At 42.7% G+C, this 22,764-nt stretch overlaps 2 protein-coding genes across 2 annotated transcripts; both read left to right on the top strand.

Moving 5' to 3' along the window:
* Positions 1-2,013: 2,013 nt before the first annotated feature.
* On the top strand, positions 2,014-11,264 carry LOC149308678 (transcription cofactor vestigial-like protein 1). Its single transcript, XM_089537098.1, has 4 exons — positions 2,014-2,096; positions 4,972-5,215; positions 6,278-6,688; positions 7,927-11,264. Exons 2-4 carry the CDS (start codon positions 5,005-5,007, stop codon positions 7,965-7,967), a joined length of 663 nt encoding a protein of 220 aa, XP_089393224.1. The 5' UTR covers positions 2,014-2,096; positions 4,972-5,004; the 3' UTR covers positions 7,968-11,264.
* A 2,248-nt stretch (positions 11,265-13,512) lies between these two features.
* LOC149308679 (CD40 ligand-like) lies at positions 13,513-21,618 on the top strand. The gene is made up of 5 exons (XM_089537099.1): positions 13,513-13,683; positions 17,472-17,618; positions 19,610-19,643; positions 20,226-20,282; positions 20,854-21,618. The coding sequence occupies exons 1-5, from the start codon at positions 13,528-13,530 to the stop codon at positions 21,222-21,224; spliced, it is 765 nt and encodes a 254-aa protein (XP_089393225.1). The 5' UTR covers positions 13,513-13,527; the 3' UTR covers positions 21,225-21,618.
* Positions 21,619-22,764: the final 1,146 nt, after the last annotated feature.

Here is a 22,764-nt window from a genome sequence, read left to right on the forward strand (position 1 = left end):
TGACTGTTTGGTATATTATACAGTCAGCCCTTCTTATACACGGATTTTTTTATACACGGATTCAAGCATACACGGTTTGAAAATGTTCCAAAAAAGTATAAATTTACCTTGATTTTCCATTTTTATAAGGGACACCATCTTGCTTTGTCATTATATGTAATGGGACTTGAGCATACACGGATTTTGTTATACACGGCAGATCTTGGAACCAAACCCCAGCGTATAGCAAGGGTCCACTGTAGTTGCAGGCGGAAACCACGATAGGTCAAGAGCCTGGTGAAACCTTTGTCTTTTGAACTACAGCTCCCAGAATCCCCCCTGCTAAAATGGTAGCATGGATTTTGGAAGTTATACCCACCAAAAAGTTTATCCAAGTTCTGATTTGTTATGGCAAGAATTGCCATTGTTGAGCCTCTTCTCTCACTGAGGAGATTCAGAGCTTTGATTTTGTTTAATGTGGAGAAGCATAATTTGCCCTCAAACTGGAGTATCCTAATGATAGTTTAGTCCCTTTATACAGTTTAGTCCTTTTATGTGTAGAGTTTATACATTTTGTGCAAACCATCAATGGCTGTTGCCTTCTGGGCATAGCAAGATAAAATTGCAGCAACTATAGGACCATAGCATTAATTTCCTGCATAAACAAAATTATGCTCAAATTCTGCAACATAGACTCTAGTCGTACATGGAGAGAGAAATCTCAGAGGTGCAAGTGGTGCTCAGGAAAGGAAGATGCACTAGGGACCACATTGCAAACAAAATGGCTAATGGAGCACACCAAGGAATTCCAGAAGAAATTCAGCATGTGCTTTTATAGAGTAGCAAAGCCTTTGCATAGTACATGAAAAGCTATGGCTGCCTCTTAAAGACATGGGAGTGCCACTACATTTGATAGTCCTGATGATGAATCTGTATTTAGGTAAGAGGCAACTGGAGAAACAGAATGGTTCCCAGTTGGCAAGGCTGGGAATGCAAATTTGTATGCAAAAAATATACAAAGAGTACGCTTAAACTCAGAAAAAGGAGGAGTCAAAATAGGAGGGAGGAATATTAACAATCTTAAGAGAATGCGGATGATACCGTACTACTAGCAGAAAACATTGCAGACTTGGAATAATTATTAAAGATGAAAGAAGAAAGTGCCACGGCAGACTTAATGCTGAACATAAAGAAAACAAAAACAATGACCATGGAAGACCTACATACATTTGTCCTAGGCCTAGCTAAAGGGGAAAGGGGGAAAGGGGGAAAAAGAGATAGGGACATTTTCAAAGTACAAAAGTGGGAAGATGGAGGCCAAAAGTGGGATAGGTGGAGGTTATGCAACAAGGAGGCATGTTTTGCCTCCATCACTATACTCTGGCATTGTTGTATAGCATATGCAACACGATATACAGTGCGCCCTTGGTATCTGCTGTGCTTTTGTTCCATGACCCCTGTGGATACCAAAATCCATGGATGCTCAAGTCTCATTGTAGTTAATGTGGTAGTAAAACGGTGCCCTTATATAAAATTGCAACATCAAGATTTGCTATTTGGAATTTATTTATTTTTTAATATTTTCAAGCTGTGGATAGTTGAATCTGTGGATATAGAATCTGTGGATATGGAGGGCTGACTGTACTCCGACATTGTGTATTGCATATGCAATGCAATATATTCTGGCATTGTATATTGTATATTGCAACCAACATTGTGACTAGTCATGAGTCCTTGACAATACCAAGAGTTGGCCTAAAATAGACACCAGTCCCTCAGCTGTGTGTGTGTGTGTGTTGCCAAATGCTGCCTTTGTGAAACACACCAAACAAACCCTTTTATTTTCCTCATTCCTGAAACCTCCAAACCTGGTTGACTTGCTGGGGTGCATTGCATGCATTCCTGGTGGCAAGCCTGAAGGATACGCCTAGTTTGCTTGGTGCTGGAGGGACAGAAAGCAAACCGGCACCACTGAACACGCAGGACACACACACACACAACCCTCTTCACCCAAGGTTGGATGCATAACGCTACTGTTGGTGTGCGGATGGAGATCGGCCAGGCTGAAGCATGAGCTTCATTCTCCAAGGCAGCTGAAAAGAAGGTGGCACATTACGGTAAGTCAGGCTGATTCATGTCATATATCAGTCAATGGGAAGAGCTTGGAAAATGTATTCAGCTCCAAGAACCCCTTAGACTCCTGAAAAGGTTGATTTGCATCACATCTCAGTCAATGGACTGAGCTTGGAAAATTCACTTGGCTGGATTTCAGCTCCCAGGATCCCCTGATGGATGGTAAATGCTGTTTGGTGTTTTGAAGATGCTGCTGCCTCGGAGAGTGGTGGAGTCTCCTTCTTTGGAAGTTTTTAAACACAATGTGGATGGCCATCTTTTGAAAGGTGCTTTGGTGCATGGCCAATGGAGGTCAGACTGGATGACCCTTGGGGTCCCTTCCAACACTGTGACTCTATGGCTCTAAGAAAAGGGGCCAGCATAGCGACCAAGATCATGCAGTCATAGCCAATATTTTGAATCTGGATTGATATTCTCGCACTCAATTGATTTATATATGTCTGTCCTGGCTTGCCACTCCATCAAATGCTCCTGAGACTGAAGCCTTATGAAAGCTCATGCTGCCAACTTCTTTCTTCCAGTTAGTCTCAAAGATCTCTTTATATAGGAAATATTGGAACGATTTTCAACATCTCACTTTCTGCCATGCTAGACATTCGGGGGAGAGCCAGCCTGGTGTAGTGGTGTGAGTTTTGGACCACAATTTGGAGGCCATAGCTCAATTCCCCACTTGGCAATTGAATCCCCCTGGGTGACTTTGGACAAGTCACACTCTCTCAGCCTCAGAGGATGGCAATGGCAACCCCCCTCCCCTCTGAACAAGTCTTGCCAAGGAAACCCCATGATAAGTTTGCCATAGGGTCGCCATAGGTCAAAAATGAGTTGGAGGCACACAACAAGAAGAAATTTGGGAACTGGAGGGAATCGTAGAATCATAGAGTCATTGATGTATGTGAATCCTTATTTTGGGGGGCAATGCCTTCTTTCCCAAACTTCTCAAAGTGATGCCCCTGGTGAAGGGCTCTCTCCTGAATCTGAAGGAGATGGAGAAAGAGATGTGTAGCAATGAATGCTGCTCCTGTCGAACAGCTTTTGCTGCAAGTGCTTATTTTTATCTCTCAGCGGTTGGGAAATTAGGACAATAATTAGTGGGAAGAAACTGTCCCTGCTCAAATGTCACACGATGCCATCTTCCTGCATTCCTCCCAGGCCAGGCTGGATTTCTCCGAAGGTTGCTGTGACATGGGGTCTTCACAGTCTGTGAGCCTCTGGTGCCTCAACAATTCCCAGAATTCCATAGCACTGAGCCACAACAGTTAGAAGGGGGGTCAAAACAGATTATTTCTGCAGTGCAGATGCAGCCCATGCTTTCAAAGTCCTAGGTAGGGAAGGGACCAGAAATCTTTAGTGGCTCTGGTTTGGCAACTCAGACATTACCCAAGCCTGGCAGCTGAGCATTTTCTGAAAGCTAAAAACAGAAACTGAGGTGTTGGGAGAGGTTCCAGTGTCCATCAGAAGTACCTGGAAGTGAAAATTGTGGACTGTAAGACCCAGAATTCCCCAGCCAGCAGGAGCGTCACTAAAGGGGTGCGGATCACACCAGGTGACACCCTAAAAGGGGTGCTGCTCAAACATCTGCCGTTTGGCAAAAATGGTCTATGCATGCCTTTGTGATTCCCAACCTTTGGTCCTACAGATGTTTTGGACTCTAGCTCCCAGGATTCCTGACTATTGGCTAAACTGGCTGAGGATTCTGGGAGCCGAAGTCCAAAACACCTGGATGACCAAAGTTTGGGAACCACTATGAAGCAATAGCACGAGTGGCGTGAGACTCAATGGGAAGAGAAAGGAGAGTCCCCAGGTGTTTTTTGTTTGTTTGTTTGTTTAAAAATCAATTTTAAAATGTTATTATTTTTTAAAAAAAATAATTCTTAAATCCCTTTAAAAATTTATTTTAAAACATCTTATCAATTTTTTTACTCCAACCACGTGAAACAATAATGTACATGTACCTACATTTAGGCTGAGCGTATAAAACATTGCAATTTAAAGGTACAATTTTAGTTTTGCTTTTAATTTTGGAGTTTGTGTCACAACTATTGCCATTACGTTCACTGCATTCGGTGATATACGGGAATTACAATTGATGAGTAACATGAGTACAAAAACATTACTAAGGATTCTGTATAGTGTGTGCGATGGGAAGAGGTAGCAGCTTTTTAAATGTCCCAGTTTCTCTCTTTTCCTCCCGCTTTCCCTCTTCATCCTCAGCTGACTTCCATTGCTGCAAACTGAGTTTGCAATGCAATAGTATGTACTATATTTGACACCCGGTGCAGATCATTTTTCAATACCCTTCTCTTCTTTTTCGACAGCATTTTCCAGGCATGACAGAGATGCTGGCCAGAGGGAGGACTGAGATAATATGCTTGGGGAATGTCCACTGCCTCTTCATGGCCACCTTCTTGACCGGCTGCATCCACACTGCAGAAATAATGCAGTTTGACACCGCTTTAACTGCTACGGTTTAATGATATGTCATCCTGGATTTTGCAGTTTGCTGCGGCACCAGAGTTCTCTGACAGAGAAGGCTCAGCATCTCACCAAATTACAAATCCTAGGATGCCATAGCACTGAGCCATGGCAGTTGAAGCGGTGTCAAACTGCATTATTTCTCCAACGCAGATGCAGCCTTCACTTCTCCTTTTCTCTTCTTCAGGACCTTTTATCTCTGCAAAGTCTTTCCCCAAGAACTTCACACTCACTTATGGCACTCCATGCTCACCATGTGGGAATTCGGAGAACTTGAAAAAGGACCATCTTTTATTTTTGCATCACTCCACATTCTGCAAAAACGGTGCCATTTTCATCCAAAAATGCATTCCCTTATTTTGCCTTCCCTTCTTTTCTTTCTTTAAGGTGCAGACGGGAAAAAAACAACCCTCCCCAGCTATGGAAGACAGGAAGGATAACTCTGCCAAGCTGAGCAAAAGCAAGCAGCCCGTGAAAACAGAGTGGGGGGCCCAATACGTAGTGTTTACTTACTTCCAAGGAGACATTAACAGTGTGGTGGATGAACACTTCTCCAGAGCATTGAGCACAACCAAAACCCCCCAAGATCTGAGCAGAAAGAACAGCGGGGAAGATATGATGGTCAAGACCGGTGAGCCTCTTTGTCTGTGGTTTGGTGGAAGAGAATTAGCAGCACATTGTTCACATACCCTCCAACTCTATCGATTAATCCTCTGCTGTCCCACTTTTTCATCTGATTTTAAAATGTCCCAGTTTCTTCTCCCACTTTCCCCCGCAGTCCTCAGCTTTCTTCCATTGCTGCAAACTGAAGTCTAACTTGCACTGCAGAAATAATGCTGTTTGACACCACTTTAATTGCAACAGGACGACATGGTTTCAAAAACATTTATTAGTGTGTGGAGTTTATCACACAGGGGCTGATTGTGGCATTAAAGAAAGATTAAAGTGCATTTAAAGCATCTTGCAAATAAAGTGAAAATGGTGCGTAATTGCACGAATGATTATCACATGCAAGTGATGTCGGAAATGAATTGTCACTGAAATTCTGAAAGTAAAAAGATTCCCATTAATGCTTCTAAGTGGCCACTTTAATGGCGGGTTTTGCCCCAGAATTCCATAGCACTGAACCAGAGCAGTTCATGAGGTTTTCTGGGGCTGAGAGTCTGTAACCCAGTGGGTTTCCAGGCCAAACTGGGAATTAATCCCTAATCTTTAGCATCGTAATCCAGTGTTCAAACCTCTGACATATATTTGTTGTTGTTGTGTTCCTTCAAGTCGTTTCTGACTTATGGTGACCCTAAGACAAAACTTAGCTGAAAGAAGCCAACTTCTTTCTTTCAGTTTGTCTCAAAGATGCTACAAACTGAAACTATCATGGAGTTTTCTTGGCAAGTTTGTTCAGAAGGGGTTTGCCATGGCCATCCTCTGAGGCTGAGAGTGTGTGACTTGCCCAACCCAAGGCCACTCAGTGGGTTTTCATGGCCAAGCAGGGATTCGAACCCTGGCCTTTAGAGCCATAGTCCAATGCTCAGACTATTACACCGCATTGGCTCAATCTGATATGTATACTCACCCTGTATTAAGGATATTGGGCCTGCATAGCAGTTTATTAATTAATTGTCAGATTAAGCCATTCATTACTTTCAACATTTCCCTTCTTCTTTTTAATCCCTCTTTTAAAAACAATGAACAGAAAGCCACATGCCTCCCCAACAGTGGAATTTTTCGCCCCAGTGGGTGAAGCCGTATCAGGCATCATCTCCATTGAATCCGTCCGGCTCTGATGCGAATCCAGCCACAGTGGCGACCGACCCCTATCAGTCTCCGGTTCTCCAGGGTGTTCCTCCTTCCACGATGGAGCTGTGGCATTTGCCTTCGGGAAGAAATCCAAATTTGACTGCCGCTTCGGGCTACTCTCCCTCTATGGCTGACCTGCCTCTGGCACAGGGCACCGTCTCGGATGGAAAATACGGGTCGCTGCTTGGCCTCTTGCAACAGGAGAGATGTCCCTCTTCTGTCCAGGAGCCTCTGGATTCTGGATCCACTTGTTTTACCAGCTCCGCGAGATTACAAAACATGAGCCAGAGTTTAACTGCTGCAGGAGGTAAGTCAAGACTGGTTGGCTTTTGAGTCTTCGGTCCTTTGCCAAACAAAAAATGTATTGTTAAAAAAGGCCTATGGTTTGCATTTTAGGTTTTGGACAGGAGGGGAAACAGACATAGCTTGTGATCAGTACAAACATTGTGCTAGTGCATGGAGGTGGATGCAATGCAGTGCCACTGCGTTGTGATGTCTCTACTCCAGTGCCACTGTGTTGTGGTGCCCGTAGTGTAGTGCCACTGTGTTATGGGGTCAGTTGTGCATTCCCACGGTGTTGTGGTGTCCCTAGTTCAGTGCCATTGCATTGTGGGGTCAGTATTGTAGTACAGTGCCAGTGTATTGCAATGTCTGTAGTACAGCACCACTGTGTTGTGCTGTCCTTACTGCATTGCCACTCCATTGTGGGGTCAGTTGTGCAGTCCCACTTTGTTGTAGTGTCCCTAGTGCAGTGTCACTGTGTTGTGTAGTCTGCAATGTAATGCCACTGCATTGTGGGGTTTTCAGTACAGTGCCTCTGCACTGTTGTGGAGTCTGTAGTGCAGTGCCACTGTATTGTGTGCTTGGTTGTGCAGTGCCTTTGTGTTGTGATGTCCTTAGTGCAGTGCCACTGCATTGTGGGTTTACTAGTGCAATGTCAATGTGTTGAGGTGTCAGTAGTGCAGTGTTACTGCGTTGTGGGGTCTGTAGTGCAGTGCCACTGTGTTGTGCTGTTCTTAATGCGTTGCCACTGCGTTGTGGTGTCCTTAGTGCAGTGCCACTGCATTGTGGTGTCCTGGAAATTTCATGTAAAACGTACATTAAAAACTTCATGAACTTTGTATCTTCTCTGCATGGACTTATATTTGAATTATTGGACATTATACCTTATCCATATATGATTGTTCCCTTGATGGTGTTTTTTATGTTTGAGGGATAGGATGCCTTACGTTATGGTTGCTTTGAAATAATCTAATTTTTGCTGTATGGTCATTTTTAGATGGCTTATATGAAACTATTATTTCATTGGATGGTTCAAATGGTCTCATTGGAGTAAATATATGCAATATATAAATTCAGCAGATTTATGCATTATTTTCAATGTGAATTTTCATAAGTCCCAGACTTTCTTTGTTAGTCTTTCATGGAAAATGCAACTTACAAAGCAGCGCCACTGCTGTTGTTGTGTTGTTGTGTGCTTTCAAATATGGTGCATGTTGTAAAATCATTATCCACTTCATTGTTGATATGTTTTGTGTTTTCCAGGCATCCCACCGAATGACAGAAGAAGAGATTTGTTCTTTTAGAAAACGGACATTTTATTTGTTCCCACAAAAAGGACTACTTTTTTTTAAAGGACAGAATTGCATCTGTGATTAAGAAAAACTGAGGAAGATCAAGAAAATATTCTTGGCCTCCTCCAAACACACAATAACTTGCTTATTTCCAGATAGATATTTGCATGCTTTTTCAAATATATACGCTGAGATACAACAACTTCTTCGGTATTTTGATTTTTGTCTTGTGCTGGCCTTCTCAACAACCCAGTTTTGACCTTTCTGGCCTAGAGAAAAAGCCCTTCGTCCTTGTTTATAATGACCAGTGTCGTATTTTTTCGGAGGTTGCGATAACAGATTGTTTCCAGAACCTGAGACCAAAGTAAATGCTTAGGAGGTGGATTGCTGAAGACCGAGAGGCCTGCCAAGTGGGGCAGCAAGGATGATGGGCCTTGCAGTTGTTGTGTCATAAAGTTAAGATCCAGTTGTGAACTTTGCTATTCAACAGGGTGAAATTGAGTTTCTTATCCTATCTCCTCCATTCTATTACAGGTGGAGTCTTCCTTATCTGAAATACTTGGCAACAGAGGTGTTTTGGATCCCCCCCCCCAAATTTTTTTGTAGTATTTGCATATACATAATTTCTCTTGGAGATGGACCTGAGACTTATAGGGTAGTTTAAATTTCCCAAGGCTTCAGCCTTTGGTAAGGAAACAAAAATATTTAAATATGAAAACTATCAAAGCCAAGCCTGTTTGGGTCTAGTTTTAAACTAGCAGAGTAGCAAAAATGTGCCTTTGTCTAGCTATGCTTCCCTAAGAAGTGAGACTGACTCCAAAAACAACACAAGCAATTTGTAGTTCAAAACAAAAGTTTACGAATGGCTTTAATCTATATTCCAATAAAAGGCTATATCCTAATCTAGCTAGAGAATAGTTCAGGTGAAAAGAAATCTTTATCTCACCATCTTTCCGAAGAAACTGGAGAGAGGAGGAAGACTGATAAAAAACCCAAGTACCAAGAACTTGGCTGTCTGTGATGCTGAGATGTTGCCATGCGCTCTGATGGTGTTTTTGCTCCTTTCATTCCTATATATTTCCCTCTCACTCTGGAAGACAAAATATTATATTATGTTGAACAGCCTCCATCTGGTGTTGTGCGTATATAATCCATTTCTTTCCCCTAATTCCAATCTGGTCCTGTTTGCAATGCCAACTTCTGTCTGACGAGAGCTGTTGCTTATATCCTGGAGAAACTCCAATATCAGAATAAAAAGGGAATCTAGATGTTATTTAAACCTATATAGTCCCCAAAACCAAGAGCCAGCATGGTGTGGTGGTTTGAGCGTTGGGCTAGGACTCTGGAGAACAGGGTTTGAATCTCAGCTCAGCCATGGAAACCCAATGGTCAAGTCACCCTCTTTCAGCCTCAGAGGATAGCAATGGCAAAAGCTTGCCAAGAACTTGCCAAGAAAACCCCATGATAGGGTCGCCATAAGTCAGAAACAACTTGAAAGCACACAACAAACAACAACAACAACAACAGGAAACATAAACACAGAGGATTAATCTAATGTTTAGAATTAAAGAGTAAGAAGGGATAAAGCCACTGGTAGCCACAAGGAGGCAGTGAGCCATAGGATATGGCCTTTGCGCAATTTTGTGCCAAAACTGTCTTTGAGCAATTTTATCTTCAGGATTTGGTGGCTGCCCACCATTGCTGGCAGGAAGCTAAATTGGCAGGATTAATTTCTGATCTAGTTGCACAGTTCTTTCTAGGATTTTCTTAGCAGCTTTAAGGTCCTAGAATGCCAGCGTTGAGAGCAAAGGGGTGGAAACCCTGCAGCCATTGTCTGCGTATGGACATAAGCTAATTCGTCTGTGCATGATCATCATCTTGATAGCTGAAACCAAAGATGAGTAGCGCATGGAGAGAAGCCGTGCCAAATCTCTGAGACTGAGCATTTTTAAGAAGTTGCAGGCAGAAAGTTGGCAGCTTTCATATCAGTGGGACAATGATCTGCCCCAGGATCTAGACTGAACTTTAACAGAGCTATCTAAGGCACTAAAATTATTTGGGGGATAAGGTTTTGCATGGTTAAATGGTTGCTTAAGGTCTTTATGAAAACTGCTACTGCTTTGGTTTGGTCTGATTCTTACCCATGTGCCCCAGTATTGTCTACTTGGTCAGACTTTAGCTATTGTTGTTGTTGTTGTTGTTGTTGTTGTTGTTGTTGTTGTTATTTTATTATATTATATCCCATCTTTCTCCCAACATAGGGACTCAAGGCCTATAGGTAAGCTATTCAAGGTAACTTAATATTCAGAGACCTTCTGCATTTGAGACTGAAGGTATTTATGTAGCCCTAGTACCCAGTCCATAAAAACGTAGTAGCAGTCCATAGACATGTTCTGCCTGAAATGGAGCCCTACAGAACTTGGTATTCCCATTTGGCCTTCCATCTAAACATTAATCAAACCCCAAAATCAGCAAAGCACAGTTGAAAATGGCAACTGGAAGTAATGTGAGATAACTTTCAGTGCAACCAGAGGTGCTACTGTAGCCTGTGGGTTCACGGTTGCATGGACAACATTTGGCCCCTGGCCCCATATAGTTGCCCATCCTGATGTAGCACAACATCTTCCGTAGCACGACAGCCTTCCCACAGTTTGTTGTTGCCATTGTTGTTGTGTGCCTTCAAGTTGTTTCTGACTTATGGCAACCCTAAACCTCTCTCGTGGGGTTTTCTCAGCAAGGATTTTTTTAGATGAGATTTGCCATTGCCTTCCCCTGAGGCTGAGAGAGTATGACTTCCCAAGGATTTATATGGGTTTATATGGCCAAACTTGGAATTGAACCCTGGTCTCCAGGGTCATAGCCCAACACTCAAGCCACTATGCCCACGGCGGCTAGTCAAATATCCTCTCAAAGCCAACCATTGTGGCATGAAAGCCAAATGGTCTCTCTTTGTTGCTCTGCAGCAACTTGTCTTCCACAGGTATCCTCTGCAGGTGGGTGCTCTGGGTGTTGTAGTGAGTTGGGCCTCTGCCACTAGGCAGATGGGTTTGGAGTCATACTTGTGCATTTTGGTTTTCTTTGTTAGCTTCCACACTATATAATCCATAGAAACCCATCTTCCATTGGTCTTGCAACCCAGCCCAAAGGCTCCCCTTATGTCCAGAGATGTTGATTTAAATTTGTTCACCAACCATAGCATAGACTTTGTTTGGAGCCCCAGTTCCATCACTGGCTCAGAGGGAATGCTAGATCCCATCAGTGAAAGGGACTGAGGATTCTTCTCAACGGTGTGTATCATCTATAGCCTCATTTACCACCAATAAAACTTACTTTATAGTGGTTTTGCAATGTGTGCCCGCTGTTATTATTGTTAACTACCCTCAAGTTGACTTCGACGCATGGTGACCCTATGAATGAGAGACCTCCAAGTCATCCTCAGTTCTTGCAGATTCATGGCCATGGCTTCTCCAACTGAGCCTATCCATTTGGTATATCGTCTTCTTCTTTTCCTATTGCCTTCTACCTTGCTAAACATTTTTCTATGAGCGAGTCATGTCTTCTCATAATATGGCCAAAGTACAGTCTTAGTTTAAGCATCTTGGCTTCTCTTCCCTGGAGCTTGAGAAGTACAACCCTACTGCAACGAGGCACCAAAATAGATGCCAGTCCCGATGAAATGCGCTTGCGTGCATCTCTGTTGCCTCTCCGTGGGTGTGCAAAGCATCCGTGGGATCAGCAATTCTTGCTCGAAGTAGCCAAGCAAAACAAAGAGAAGAAAAAGTTTGCCTACCTGGCAACCACATCCTTTCTTCAGCTTCTACTCCTCGTTGAGCCGCACAAAACCCTACAAAGCATTGTCACAAACACTTGGGAAGCTGATCAGTATTTCCATAGAAGGCAAATGCCACATGGGCCAAGTGTATCAATTTTTGCAATCTGCTTATCGGCAGGGGGGAAAACGTCCCATAATTAGGTCAACAAACATCCAAGTTGGCAATGTTCTGTTTGTATGAGCTGGAAAGTTTCTGGGCTGCACTGACTTTGTCAATGGAAGGGTTTGGGGCTCACATGGAACTCAATGTGTTAAAAAACTGGCATGGGACATAAGTGGCACATGATAGAATCACTCGGTGCATTGGTACCTAAAATTGTAGGTTTTTTTTTAAACAAACACTGAAGTTAGCCCAACTGAAGAAACAATCCATCTATATCAGATGTTCCAGCCCTAAATAAAATACATATTTCTAAGGCAGAATCTTAGGGAAGGCAAATCTTGATTCAGTGATTATCACTTTGGAAAATGTTGTACTATCTCTCTCTTCCCATTTCTTTCTCAGCTTTCATTTGCTATGCTGAAATTCCAGATTTCACTTGCTGATAAGGTGAGTAATGCAAAAAATATTCAAGGTGAGTCAAGACAGCGACCAGATCCTTTTCCTTGAGTCAGGGACATACAATAAAATGGTTAAGGGTTACCAGAAATTCTCCGCAAAAAAACCAGAAGCGGCCTCATCAGACAGCATCACTTGGCAGCATCGCATCTCATGGGCTGAGCAGCGTCAAGGTGGCAAACCTCAACTCCTTTGCGTAAAAACCTTTTGCTGTGGTTACACACCTTTTGGGACACATTCAACTTGACTCAGCAGGAAGGATGGTAACCTGGCTTTTTCACTTTCCTTGGTTTAGGCTAGTACGATAACATCCAAAATCCACAAAACAGCGGTACCTTTATTGGATCAACCAACATTAATCAAAATCCACCAAACAGGGGTACCTTTATTGTGCAAAATCCAGCAAACAAGGGTACCTTTATTGGGCCAACCAATATTATTCAAAATCCACAAAACAGGGGTACCTTTATTGGGCCAACCAATATTTGTGGCTGGCCCAATAAAGGTGCCCCTATTTTGTGGATTTTGGATGTTATTTTACTTTGCTAGATAACCAACATAGTTACCTTTGGATATTTTTTCTTGGTTTAGTTTGTTAGTTCATGGCTGGCTCATAACAAGCCATTGGTCTGGTCGTCTTTGGCAAATAAGAGCTCTCTTCAAGCCAAAGATCATTGCTCCCATCCACGGGGATGCATTTACACTGCAGAATTAATGCAGCTTAACACCGCTTTAACTGCCATGGCTCCATCCTATGGAATCCTACGATTTGTAGTCTGTTGTGGTACCAGAGTTCTCTGACAAAGAAGGTTAACTATTTCTCTTCCTTTCTTCCTTTCACTCAAGCCAAGAGGAAGGGAGAGGAGGCATGAAAGGGTTGCTCATGATAGGAAAAAGAACAGAAAAGTAGTGGAGAAGAAGGACGAAGTCAATGGAAGAGCAACACACACATTTTACAAACTGACGTGAGCTACAAATGCCGAGTTCAAACGATTGTTTGTTTTTGCTGTTGTTGTGGGAGAGGAGTGTGAACAAATCTCCCCACAATGGAAGATGACTTTGTTTCCCCAGGAAGTTGTGGGCAGGCACAATGCATTGCCGTTCTCATTGCGCAGGGAGTAAGAGCCAAAGGCGGCATTCATGCTTCTCACACACCCAGGACTTCGGAAGACACAAGACGCATGGAGTCCGGCGAAGCTTATTCCCCGACCAGCCCCAGGACATCTGGCTCAACGGTCACCATGAAGACCGTCCTCAGCCTGATCACCACCTTCGTGATAGCACAGCTTGTCGGGACGGCCCTGTTTGGCTTGTATCTTCACATGAAGCTGGACAAGGTAAGACCGAGCCGACTTATGTTGGTTGTTCTGTCCAAAGAGAATCCAAGAACCACAAAATTCTCATGGACATCTTCCACTTGTGTGTGTGTGTCCATGTGCCTTCAAGTCACCGGTTGACTTGTGGTGGTACCATTAATTTTGTTCGGTTTTCTTAGGTGAGGAACACCTGGAGATGGTTTTGCCAGTTCCTTCCTCTGAAATAGAGCCTACAGTGCCTGGTATTCATTGGCGGCCTCCCATTGAACAGGCTTCCATGATCAGCCGAGACCTAAAAACCTTAGGCTATTTAGACCTCAGATTCACATACCTTTTAAACATTTGCTGTCCATTAAAGGACAGAAATGTATTTGTGTGTCCATGTGCCTTCAATTCACCTGTTGGCTTATGGTGACCCCATAAATTCACAGGGTTTTCTTAGGCAAGGAATACTCAGAGGTGGTTTTGCTAGTTCCTTCCTCTGAAATAGAGCCTTCAGCACCTGGTATTCATTGGCGGTCTCCCACGTAAGTACTAACCAGTGCTGACCCTACTTAGCTTCCAAGATTAGATGGACCTGGTAGGATGTTTAGTTCCTCTCCTAGCTTGTGTCTTCTTCTTCTTCATTAACAACTTTTGATGTCTTGACCACACTCTGATGTTCCTTGGCCATATTTGTGTTTGTTTTCATCTGTGAAATGTTGGAAAGTATGGGTCCCTGCTTTCTCTTCCATCATTGGCGAGTGCCACCTCCAAGGACTTACTGCCTGAGGCAAGGAACTGCCTGTTGCGTACCAGTAATGGAACAGCATCCTCCATTACATCAGAGCATCTGAAACACATCAGTCTTGCCTAATTTTGGAAATTAAACAGTTGGATGAGAGATCATCAGGGAATCTTAACAGTTGGATGAGAGATCCTCAGGAAAGTGTTAATAGTTGGATGAGAGATGCTCAGGGAACTCTTAATAGTTGGACAAGAGACCATCAGGGAATCCTAACAGTTGGATGAGAGGCCATCAGAAAACTCTTAATAGTTGAATGAAAGAACATCAGGAAACTCTCCATGGTTAACTCGGATAATCCCTGCCGAACTGAGATGATCTGAATGTATGGCATGGTCAGATATAACTATAATGGTGGATTTCAGTTATTGTACTTACATTGACAATGCAAGATCTTGGCCAGCAAGTATGCATGTCTAAAACTACAAATATCTAAAATCATATTGGGTCAAATACTAAAACTTTTGATATTTTTTAAAAGTTGGTGTATTTTTTGTCCTTCAAGAACATAAAAAGCAGCTCACCGGGATCCTGTATGGCAGTGATGGATGTGTAACCATTTGTGACTGTTATGTATTCATGGTCCCTAATAATCCCTTCCAGATCTTTCTATGCTTTTATGAAGGTGTTTGCTGTGGAAGGCAGAGATGGGACAGAATCCAGCATGTTCCTTCTTTCTTTGCAACTGTTTTTTGGCTATATAAAGGTAGCACAATGTCTCACAATGGTGGCTTTTTTGTGGCATCACTGAGTTCCTGAAGTATGCAGCCATTTGGAGCATTTTGTGTGGCTGCATGGACCCACTCTGTAGATTTCTTTTCTCTGTGATGTTCAACCAGCTCCAGCCATTTTGATTCTTTGATTAACCCATTTTTTTCCTTTTTATGTAGTCCAATCTTTAGTTCCTTTTGCAGACAACGCAAATAACAAGTTGAGACTCCCTTATCCAAAATGCTTGGAACCAGAAGTGTTTTGGTTTTGGATTTTATTTTAAATTTTGGAATACTTGTATTTGCATATACATAATGAGATACCTTGGAGATGGAACCCAGGTCTAAACACAAAATTCATTAATGTTTTATGCACACCTTATACGCGTAGCCTGGAGGTGATCTTATACACAACATTTTTAAATAATTCTGTGCACGAAGCAAAATTTGCAGACACTGAACCATCAGAAAGCAAAGGTGTCATTGTAGTGTTTTGTGGGTTTTTCGGGCTCTGTGACCATGTTCTAGAAAAGTTTATTCCTGATGTTTCGCCGGCATCTGTGGCTGGCATCTTCAGAGAAACCCAAAAGGTGCCACTATTTCAGCCACCCACGTGGACAATTTCGGATTGTGGAGTATTTCCGATTTTGGAATTCTGGGTTAGGGAGACTCAAGATGTATGGCCCTTTTAATTTTGTGTATGATCACTTTGCCCTCTGCATTTTTCCTTCTGTGTGCACTGTCTATGCCATTAGACTGGTGTCATGCCAATGGACTTATTACATGCATGCTTTGTTCTTGTTGCACACTGCGTTGAACCTCAGATCTCCTCAGTTTATGTACCTTCGTTGTTGCTGTGTGCCTTCTAGTCATTTCCGATATATGGCAACCCTAAGGCAAATATATCATAGGGATTTCTTGGCAAGTTATTCAGGGTTTTTTTTTTAACTGTTGCCATCCTCTGAGGCTAAGAGAATGTGACTTGCCAAAGGCCACCCAATGAGTTTCATGGATCAGCAGGGATTCAAACCCTGGTCTCAGTCACAGTCCAGTGCTCAAACCACTACATCATGCTCAGATATGACTAAATGGAAGGCAGAGCAGTTAGGAGTCCTGTGTCTTTCTGCTTTTCCATCCGCCATTTCCTGCGGCATCCGGCGCCATGTTGCACATCATTATGGAAAGTTCCTTGACACTCTGGGACAGCTTTTCAAAGGGAGGAAAGAAGCTTCCAAGCATGAACTGAAGGCTATCCCTGTTGTCGCATCTTAATGTTTGGTCTTCATTGCTCCTGAACATGGAAACACTATATCAGAGTAAGGCTGCATCCACATTGGAGAAATAATCTGGTTTGGCACTGCTTTAAGTGTCTTGGCTGAAGGCCATGGAATTCTGGGGGTTGGAGTTTGTTGCAACAAACTCAAACTCTCGGGATTCCATAACCTTCAGCCAAGACACTTAAAGTGGTGCCAAACCGGTTATTCCTCCAGTGTGGATAAAGCCCTAGAGAGTCAATGGATATTTCTAGCCTTCAAAAGTGATAAAGGCGGGATACAGACCACCCAAAAGGGCGGTCTGCCGCCACCTTAGTTTGCTGTGTGAGGGAGCCGCAGCGGATAAACCGCGCAGCTCCCTCGCACAGCAAAAAGAAGCTGCAAAAAGTGGCTTCTTTTTCCGGTGCCATTGTGACACCGCAAGGTGGCAATGGCGCACTTGTGGCGTCAAAACTGCGCTGAGACATGAGGATGCTAGGTGTCTGTCACATCAAAATGGCGGCGCCCATGTGTATAGGGCGCCACCATTGTGACGCCTTCATCACGTGTGAGGGGAGAGGGGCATCTAAAATCGCCGCCCCTCAACGTGATGACGGCATCCCATAGGGCCCGTCTATAGAGAGCCCCAGGTACCATATATGATACCATATATACTTGACTATAAGTCGACCTCATGTATAAGTCGAGGGCAGAGTTTGGGGGCAAATTTATGGATTTTTATATGACCCATGGATAAGTCGAGGGTAAAACTTAGGGGCATGCAACAAAGGATATAAACGATGAAGCAAAGGAAATCAGTGCCAAAGAACTTATTCCTTCCAGCATAACTGTTTGTGTTCACCATAAAGGCTGGATGGATAAGGAAGGAAGTACGGCAAATGGTGGCTGTGCGGTGTGTGTCGCAGGCAAAGAACATGCCCACGTGTCAAAAAGGATGTAATGGCAAAGCAAAGAAAATGGCGACTAGGTTAGCCGCAATGACAGCCTTCAACTTTAAAGTGATAACTTAGTCTAATTTCCTTATGCTCTCTTCTTTGTCAGGTGGGAGAGGAAATGAGTTTAGGAGAAGATGTTCTGTTTCTCCGAAGACTGCAGAAGTGTCGGAAGCCGCAAGAAGGTGACGCAACCCTCCTGGATTGTGCAAAGGTTTTAAAAAGCTTCCAGGATCTACAAAGTCTGACAAGCAAGGTAATGAGGTTTTCTCAAGAAGGCTTCTTTGCAGAGAGTGAGCCCTCCAAAATGCAATCGGCCCAGTTTCTTAGCGAATGAGTGTATCTATTCCATGATGGCTCCATCCAATGGAAACTTGGGATCTGTAGCTTGATGAAGGACTTGAGATCCACTACTGGAGATCTCCAAACTACTAGTCCCAGGAACTCATAGGATGAAGCAATGAAGGGTTAAAGTGGTATAAACCTGCTCCAGTTGTGTAGTGTGCATGCATCTATGCATTTCCATGTACACTTGAACCATAGGGTTGGTGTCATCCGTTGCGGGAGTGCATGGCTTTTTTGCACTAATGTTACCTGTAAATCATCATTCCCATATGCCACTGAATGTAACACTAATATAATTGTGACAAAAACAACTAGCAGAATTAAAATTATATACCTTCAAATAACATCGTACACACAACCTAAATGTATTTACTTATACCTAGTGAAGATTTGGTTAAAATGTGATGTTTTTAAAGTTTCTTTAAAAATTTGATTTAAAATATTTTTATTTATTAGCAAACTTTAAAACCACATTTAATATCAATGAACATCACAGACAATACAAAACAATTACACCTACCTTACAATCAAACCAAGACAACCCAAAACCGACAGATGTGTACTTCCTAATCTCTTTGTATTTTCTGTTTTGTATCACTCCCTTAATCATTCATCAGAGTATATCATTTTATCCCCCTTTTATTAAACAGTCTCTATGTTAAACATAATCTTTATTTATCCCATGCTCAATTTATAGTTCTAAGTTTCTTCAATTCAATTCTATTGTGAAAGTTGAACCCCACTCTTTACTCAAATATTTTACAAGTGGGTCCCAGTCTTGACTCAATCTGTAGTAGGTATTCTTTCTCAGAAGTTGCATCAAACTGAAAGAGAATTTTAAATTTTAAATTTTAAATTGGAGGGGGGGGTCCTCTCCTTTCTCCTTCCACTGAGATTCACCCCACACCCACCATTTCTTCCATTTGAACTTGTACAAAGTCTTCTTCAATTCAAAGGAGCATGCAAACTTTTCCTCATATGGTAAAGATGAACTGAATGGTGAGGAGCAAGATGCTATTTGCAAAATAATATACAATCATTTATGCTAACCAGGCATGCAAATTTTGCAACTCAAGAAAAAGGTGTTAGAAGGTTAGCACTGGGAATGGCTGACAAAACCAACAATGCAACGTTTGCTACTTGGCATTTGCGTTTTCACACCCTCATTTAATCTGCTCGCGTCGAGTCATTCTCGTAATTGTGTTACTAAAAACAGACTTTCCTGTCCCAGCAATTTAACTATGCCAAACCAAGCACGGTAAATAGTACTTTCATCAGAAAATTTTGATGTTCAAGCAGGGACTCTGCTGCAGAGAACCTTTGGAGGTGCATCTACGCTGTAGAAACGATGCAGTTTGAAAGCACTTTAACTGACACGCCCCCAACTTACTGAATCCTGGATTTGTAATTTTGCAAGGCGCTGGCATCCTTTGGCAGAGAAGGCTAAATACCTTGTGAAAATACAAATCCTAGGATTCCATAGAATGGAGCTACACTACTTAAAGCGGTTTCAAATTGCATTATTTCTACGATGGAGAGGTTTTCAAAGCTGATGAGAGAAAGGGAAAGAGACTTGGGAGTAGTTTGTGGCAGTAAATAAGAGTTCCTTGGAACAGCTTAAGAAGAACTAGCTATAATTAACTACAATTACTTAATTGTAATTGATCCTTTCCACCAGTAATGACAGTGTTACTATAGTGCATTACAATTGTAGTGTTAAAAAGGAGGGGGAATGAGCCATTACTATTTCAAATACGGATTTTGTCACCTCAGTGATATTTTCCTTTAGTCCTCAACTCATATTGCATATTGCTTATGTGCATATTGAACAGATATTATCCTACTTTTAATAATATTAATTTCTCTTTCTCTCTCTTTCTGTTTAAACAATAATTGTTCCAGGTTCCCCAAGAGAGCTCTGTTGCCATGCAAAAAGGTATGTGATTGCTTTTGGGTAGGGAGGTTTTGGTAGAAAGTAGGCAGGCCAGAAGGAGGAAAACCAAATTTCTGGCAGAGCTGGTATTATAACTGAGCTTCAGAATCCTAAGGGGCTAAGAAACCTGAAATGCAAAGATGTGTAACAGTGCACCAACAACATCAGTCTTGCGGTGCATTGGTTCCTAAGGTTGGCAAATAACAGGCATTGGGGCGGCCTGATACAGATTGGGACTTAAGGCTGTATCAGCCTTATATCTGCACTGCAAAATTAATGCATTTTGACTCTGCTTTAGCTGTCATGGCTCAATTATATGGATTTCTGGGACTGGTAATTTTGTGAGATATTTAGCCTTCTTTGTCAGAGTGTTCTGGTGCCACAACAAACCACAATCCCATAGCATTGAACTATGGCAGTCAAAATGGTGTCAAACTGTTTTTGCAGTGCAGATGCAGCCTTAGGTACTGGATCTCAAACAGAGGAAACATTAAGGTTTTGTAATGTCTGTGAGGGTTTAGTGAATGAATGGAATGGCAAAGGGAGATGAAAGGTTTTAAAAATATATTATTATTACTATTTCAGGTGACAAGAGGCCATCAGCAACCATTCACCTGGCAGGCTCAAAGGACAGCAACAAAAGTGAGTATTAAGAGCCTTTGCATGCAATGGGATCTTGCAGCACCTTTGAGACTAACTGGAAGAAAGAAGTTGGTAGCATGATCTTTCGTAGACTTCAGCCTCCTTCCTCAGATGCATAAGGAAACATACACCTGAGGAAGTAGGAAGAAGTCTATGATATTACAGGCTGAGTCTCCCAGAAGCGTGTGAGATTTTGGATCCCCCCCCCCAATATTTTGGAATATTTGCATCTATATAATGGAATATTTTGGCATTGGAACCCAAGTCTAAACATGAAATCCATTTCTGTTTTGTATGCACCTTATACATTTAGCCTAAAGGTAATTGAATACACGGTGCTTTCAATATTTTTGGGCATGAAATCAAGTTTGTGTACATTGAACTATCAGAAAGCAAAGGTGTCACTATCTCATCCACCCATGTGGACAATTCTGGATTTTGGAGTGTTTTAAATTTTGGATAAGGGAGACTCATCCTATATTATGATCCTCACTAGAGGAACCACTTTGCTGATCACATTTAGCAAAGTAGAATAAAATAAAATAAAATCTTCTATCTATTCTTTCCTCAGTTTTGCAGTGGAAGAAGACCATCTATGCCCCAACGGATGACATATTTTCCTACCAAGCTGGAAAACTCACAGTTGCCAGAGGAGGACGATATTATATCTACTCCCAGGTTGCCTTTTGCACCAACCCAGAGCCCCATGTGCCATTCAGCGTCTACATGTACCTTAACCTGCCCTCCGAGTTTGATAAGCTTCTCTTGAAAGGAGTGGGAACTCACAGCGGAGCGGATGATCTTTGCGGCCTTCAGTCGATTCATCTCGGGAGAGCTGTCGAACTCCATCCGGGCCACACTATCTTCGTAAACGTGACGGACTCTTCCAAAGTGAACTATGACCACGGGAACACATACTTTGGCATGTTTGAGCTCTCTTAGAAGCCGAGGTGCTGAGCTTTGTTGAACAAAGCCATTCCCCCATTCCCAATTCCAAATCATATTTATAACCCACTCCATTCTTTGATTTCTTCAAGATGTTGTGTATTTTATTTTATTTATTATTGAGAGGTGCCATGTTGATCCAGGGAGCTCAAATGTAATGCCGCTAACCCTGGCCACAAAATGTGTGTGATGTTGGTGTCGACAGTTGTGTAACGCTTTGCCAAGGTTGACATGCCCTCTTCCTAAGTTGCTTGGGTGCTGGCACACCAAGTCTTAGGGCTGCTCTGCCTATTGCTTCTTTCAGGCAATACAAATCTAAATGCAGTTTATATTTCAAAGGCGCAACACAGCCAGAATTGTGTTGGTGATATATGCCTGTGTCACACAAGTATATGGGGTTTTTTGGACATTGCAAAGGGAGATTTAGTCCTTCCTTGTGCAATATCTGCCCACTGCAAGGCATCTTCCATGTACCCAGTGCCTACTGACGAAGCAAGTGTAGGCCATTTTGGGTGACTTTGAGGATCCCAGAGGTCCTCCATTTTACCCTGCTGGCAACCAGAGGTGGCAGGTGGCTACCAAGTCTGTGTGAGTGGTGAACAGGTCTTAAAGCAGAGGATCTCAGCCTTTGATCCTTCAGCTGTTTGGGACCTCAGCACCCAGAAGTCTTTGCCAGCATTGCTAATGATGACGGAATCTGGGAGATGAAGTCAAAAACAGCTGGAGGACCAGAGGTTGAGAACCACTGTCTTAAAGGAACCTGAACAATGTCACTGGCACCCTGGATAACTCCTTTAAACCTCAGACCAGTGGCTCCCAACCTTTGGTCCTCCAGATGTTTTGGACTTCAGCGCCAAGAATTCCTAACGAATGAACAAGCTGTCTGGGGCTTCTAAGAACTAAAGTCCAAAACACTTGAAGGACTAAGGTTTGGAGATTTCCGGTTTACAGCAATGGTTCCAAAATCTTGCTCCAACCGCCAGAAGCCCCAGCCAGCTTGGCCAACAGGAGCTGAAGTCCAGGGGAAATGAGAGAATTCCTTCTCTCCAAATAGGAATTCTGCCATACTAGAAAAATTTCCTTCCGTCTCCAAATTTCTAGCATTGCAAAAACTGGGACAATGAAAATCATCCACATCAGGAACTCTTCCATTTGCTGAGTTTGCCTTCCCTTGGTCACTTTGTCTGCTCCTTTTCTTTGGAAGCCTAAACTGTATTTCTCAATGGAAATGTTAACTTACTGCAAAGCTCACAATTTGGGGGCTGAAGGAAAATTCCACGGGGGGCACAATTCTCATTTGGTAGGGGACAATGGCCTTAAATCCCCCCTCCATTGCTAACCCCTCTACCTGTTCAGAATCAAGCTACCAAAATGTGAATGTTACTTATATATTTTCCTGCCACTGCTTGCAAGATATATATATAAAATATCTATAGCCCTGCTGCCCTGTTTTCATTTGTCCACTACATGATTTGAAAATTCCTGGCTCAGAAATTGCCAAAGTTTGCTTTTTCAGGCTCGTCTGTACTAAAAAAAA

Source organism: Sceloporus occidentalis, unplaced genomic scaffold, assembly GCF_023333645.1.
Source record: "Sceloporus occidentalis isolate IW3139 unplaced genomic scaffold, rSceOcc1.0.p SCAF_8, whole genome shotgun sequence".
Classification (NCBI taxonomy): domain Eukaryota; kingdom Metazoa; phylum Chordata; class Lepidosauria; order Squamata; family Phrynosomatidae; genus Sceloporus; species Sceloporus occidentalis.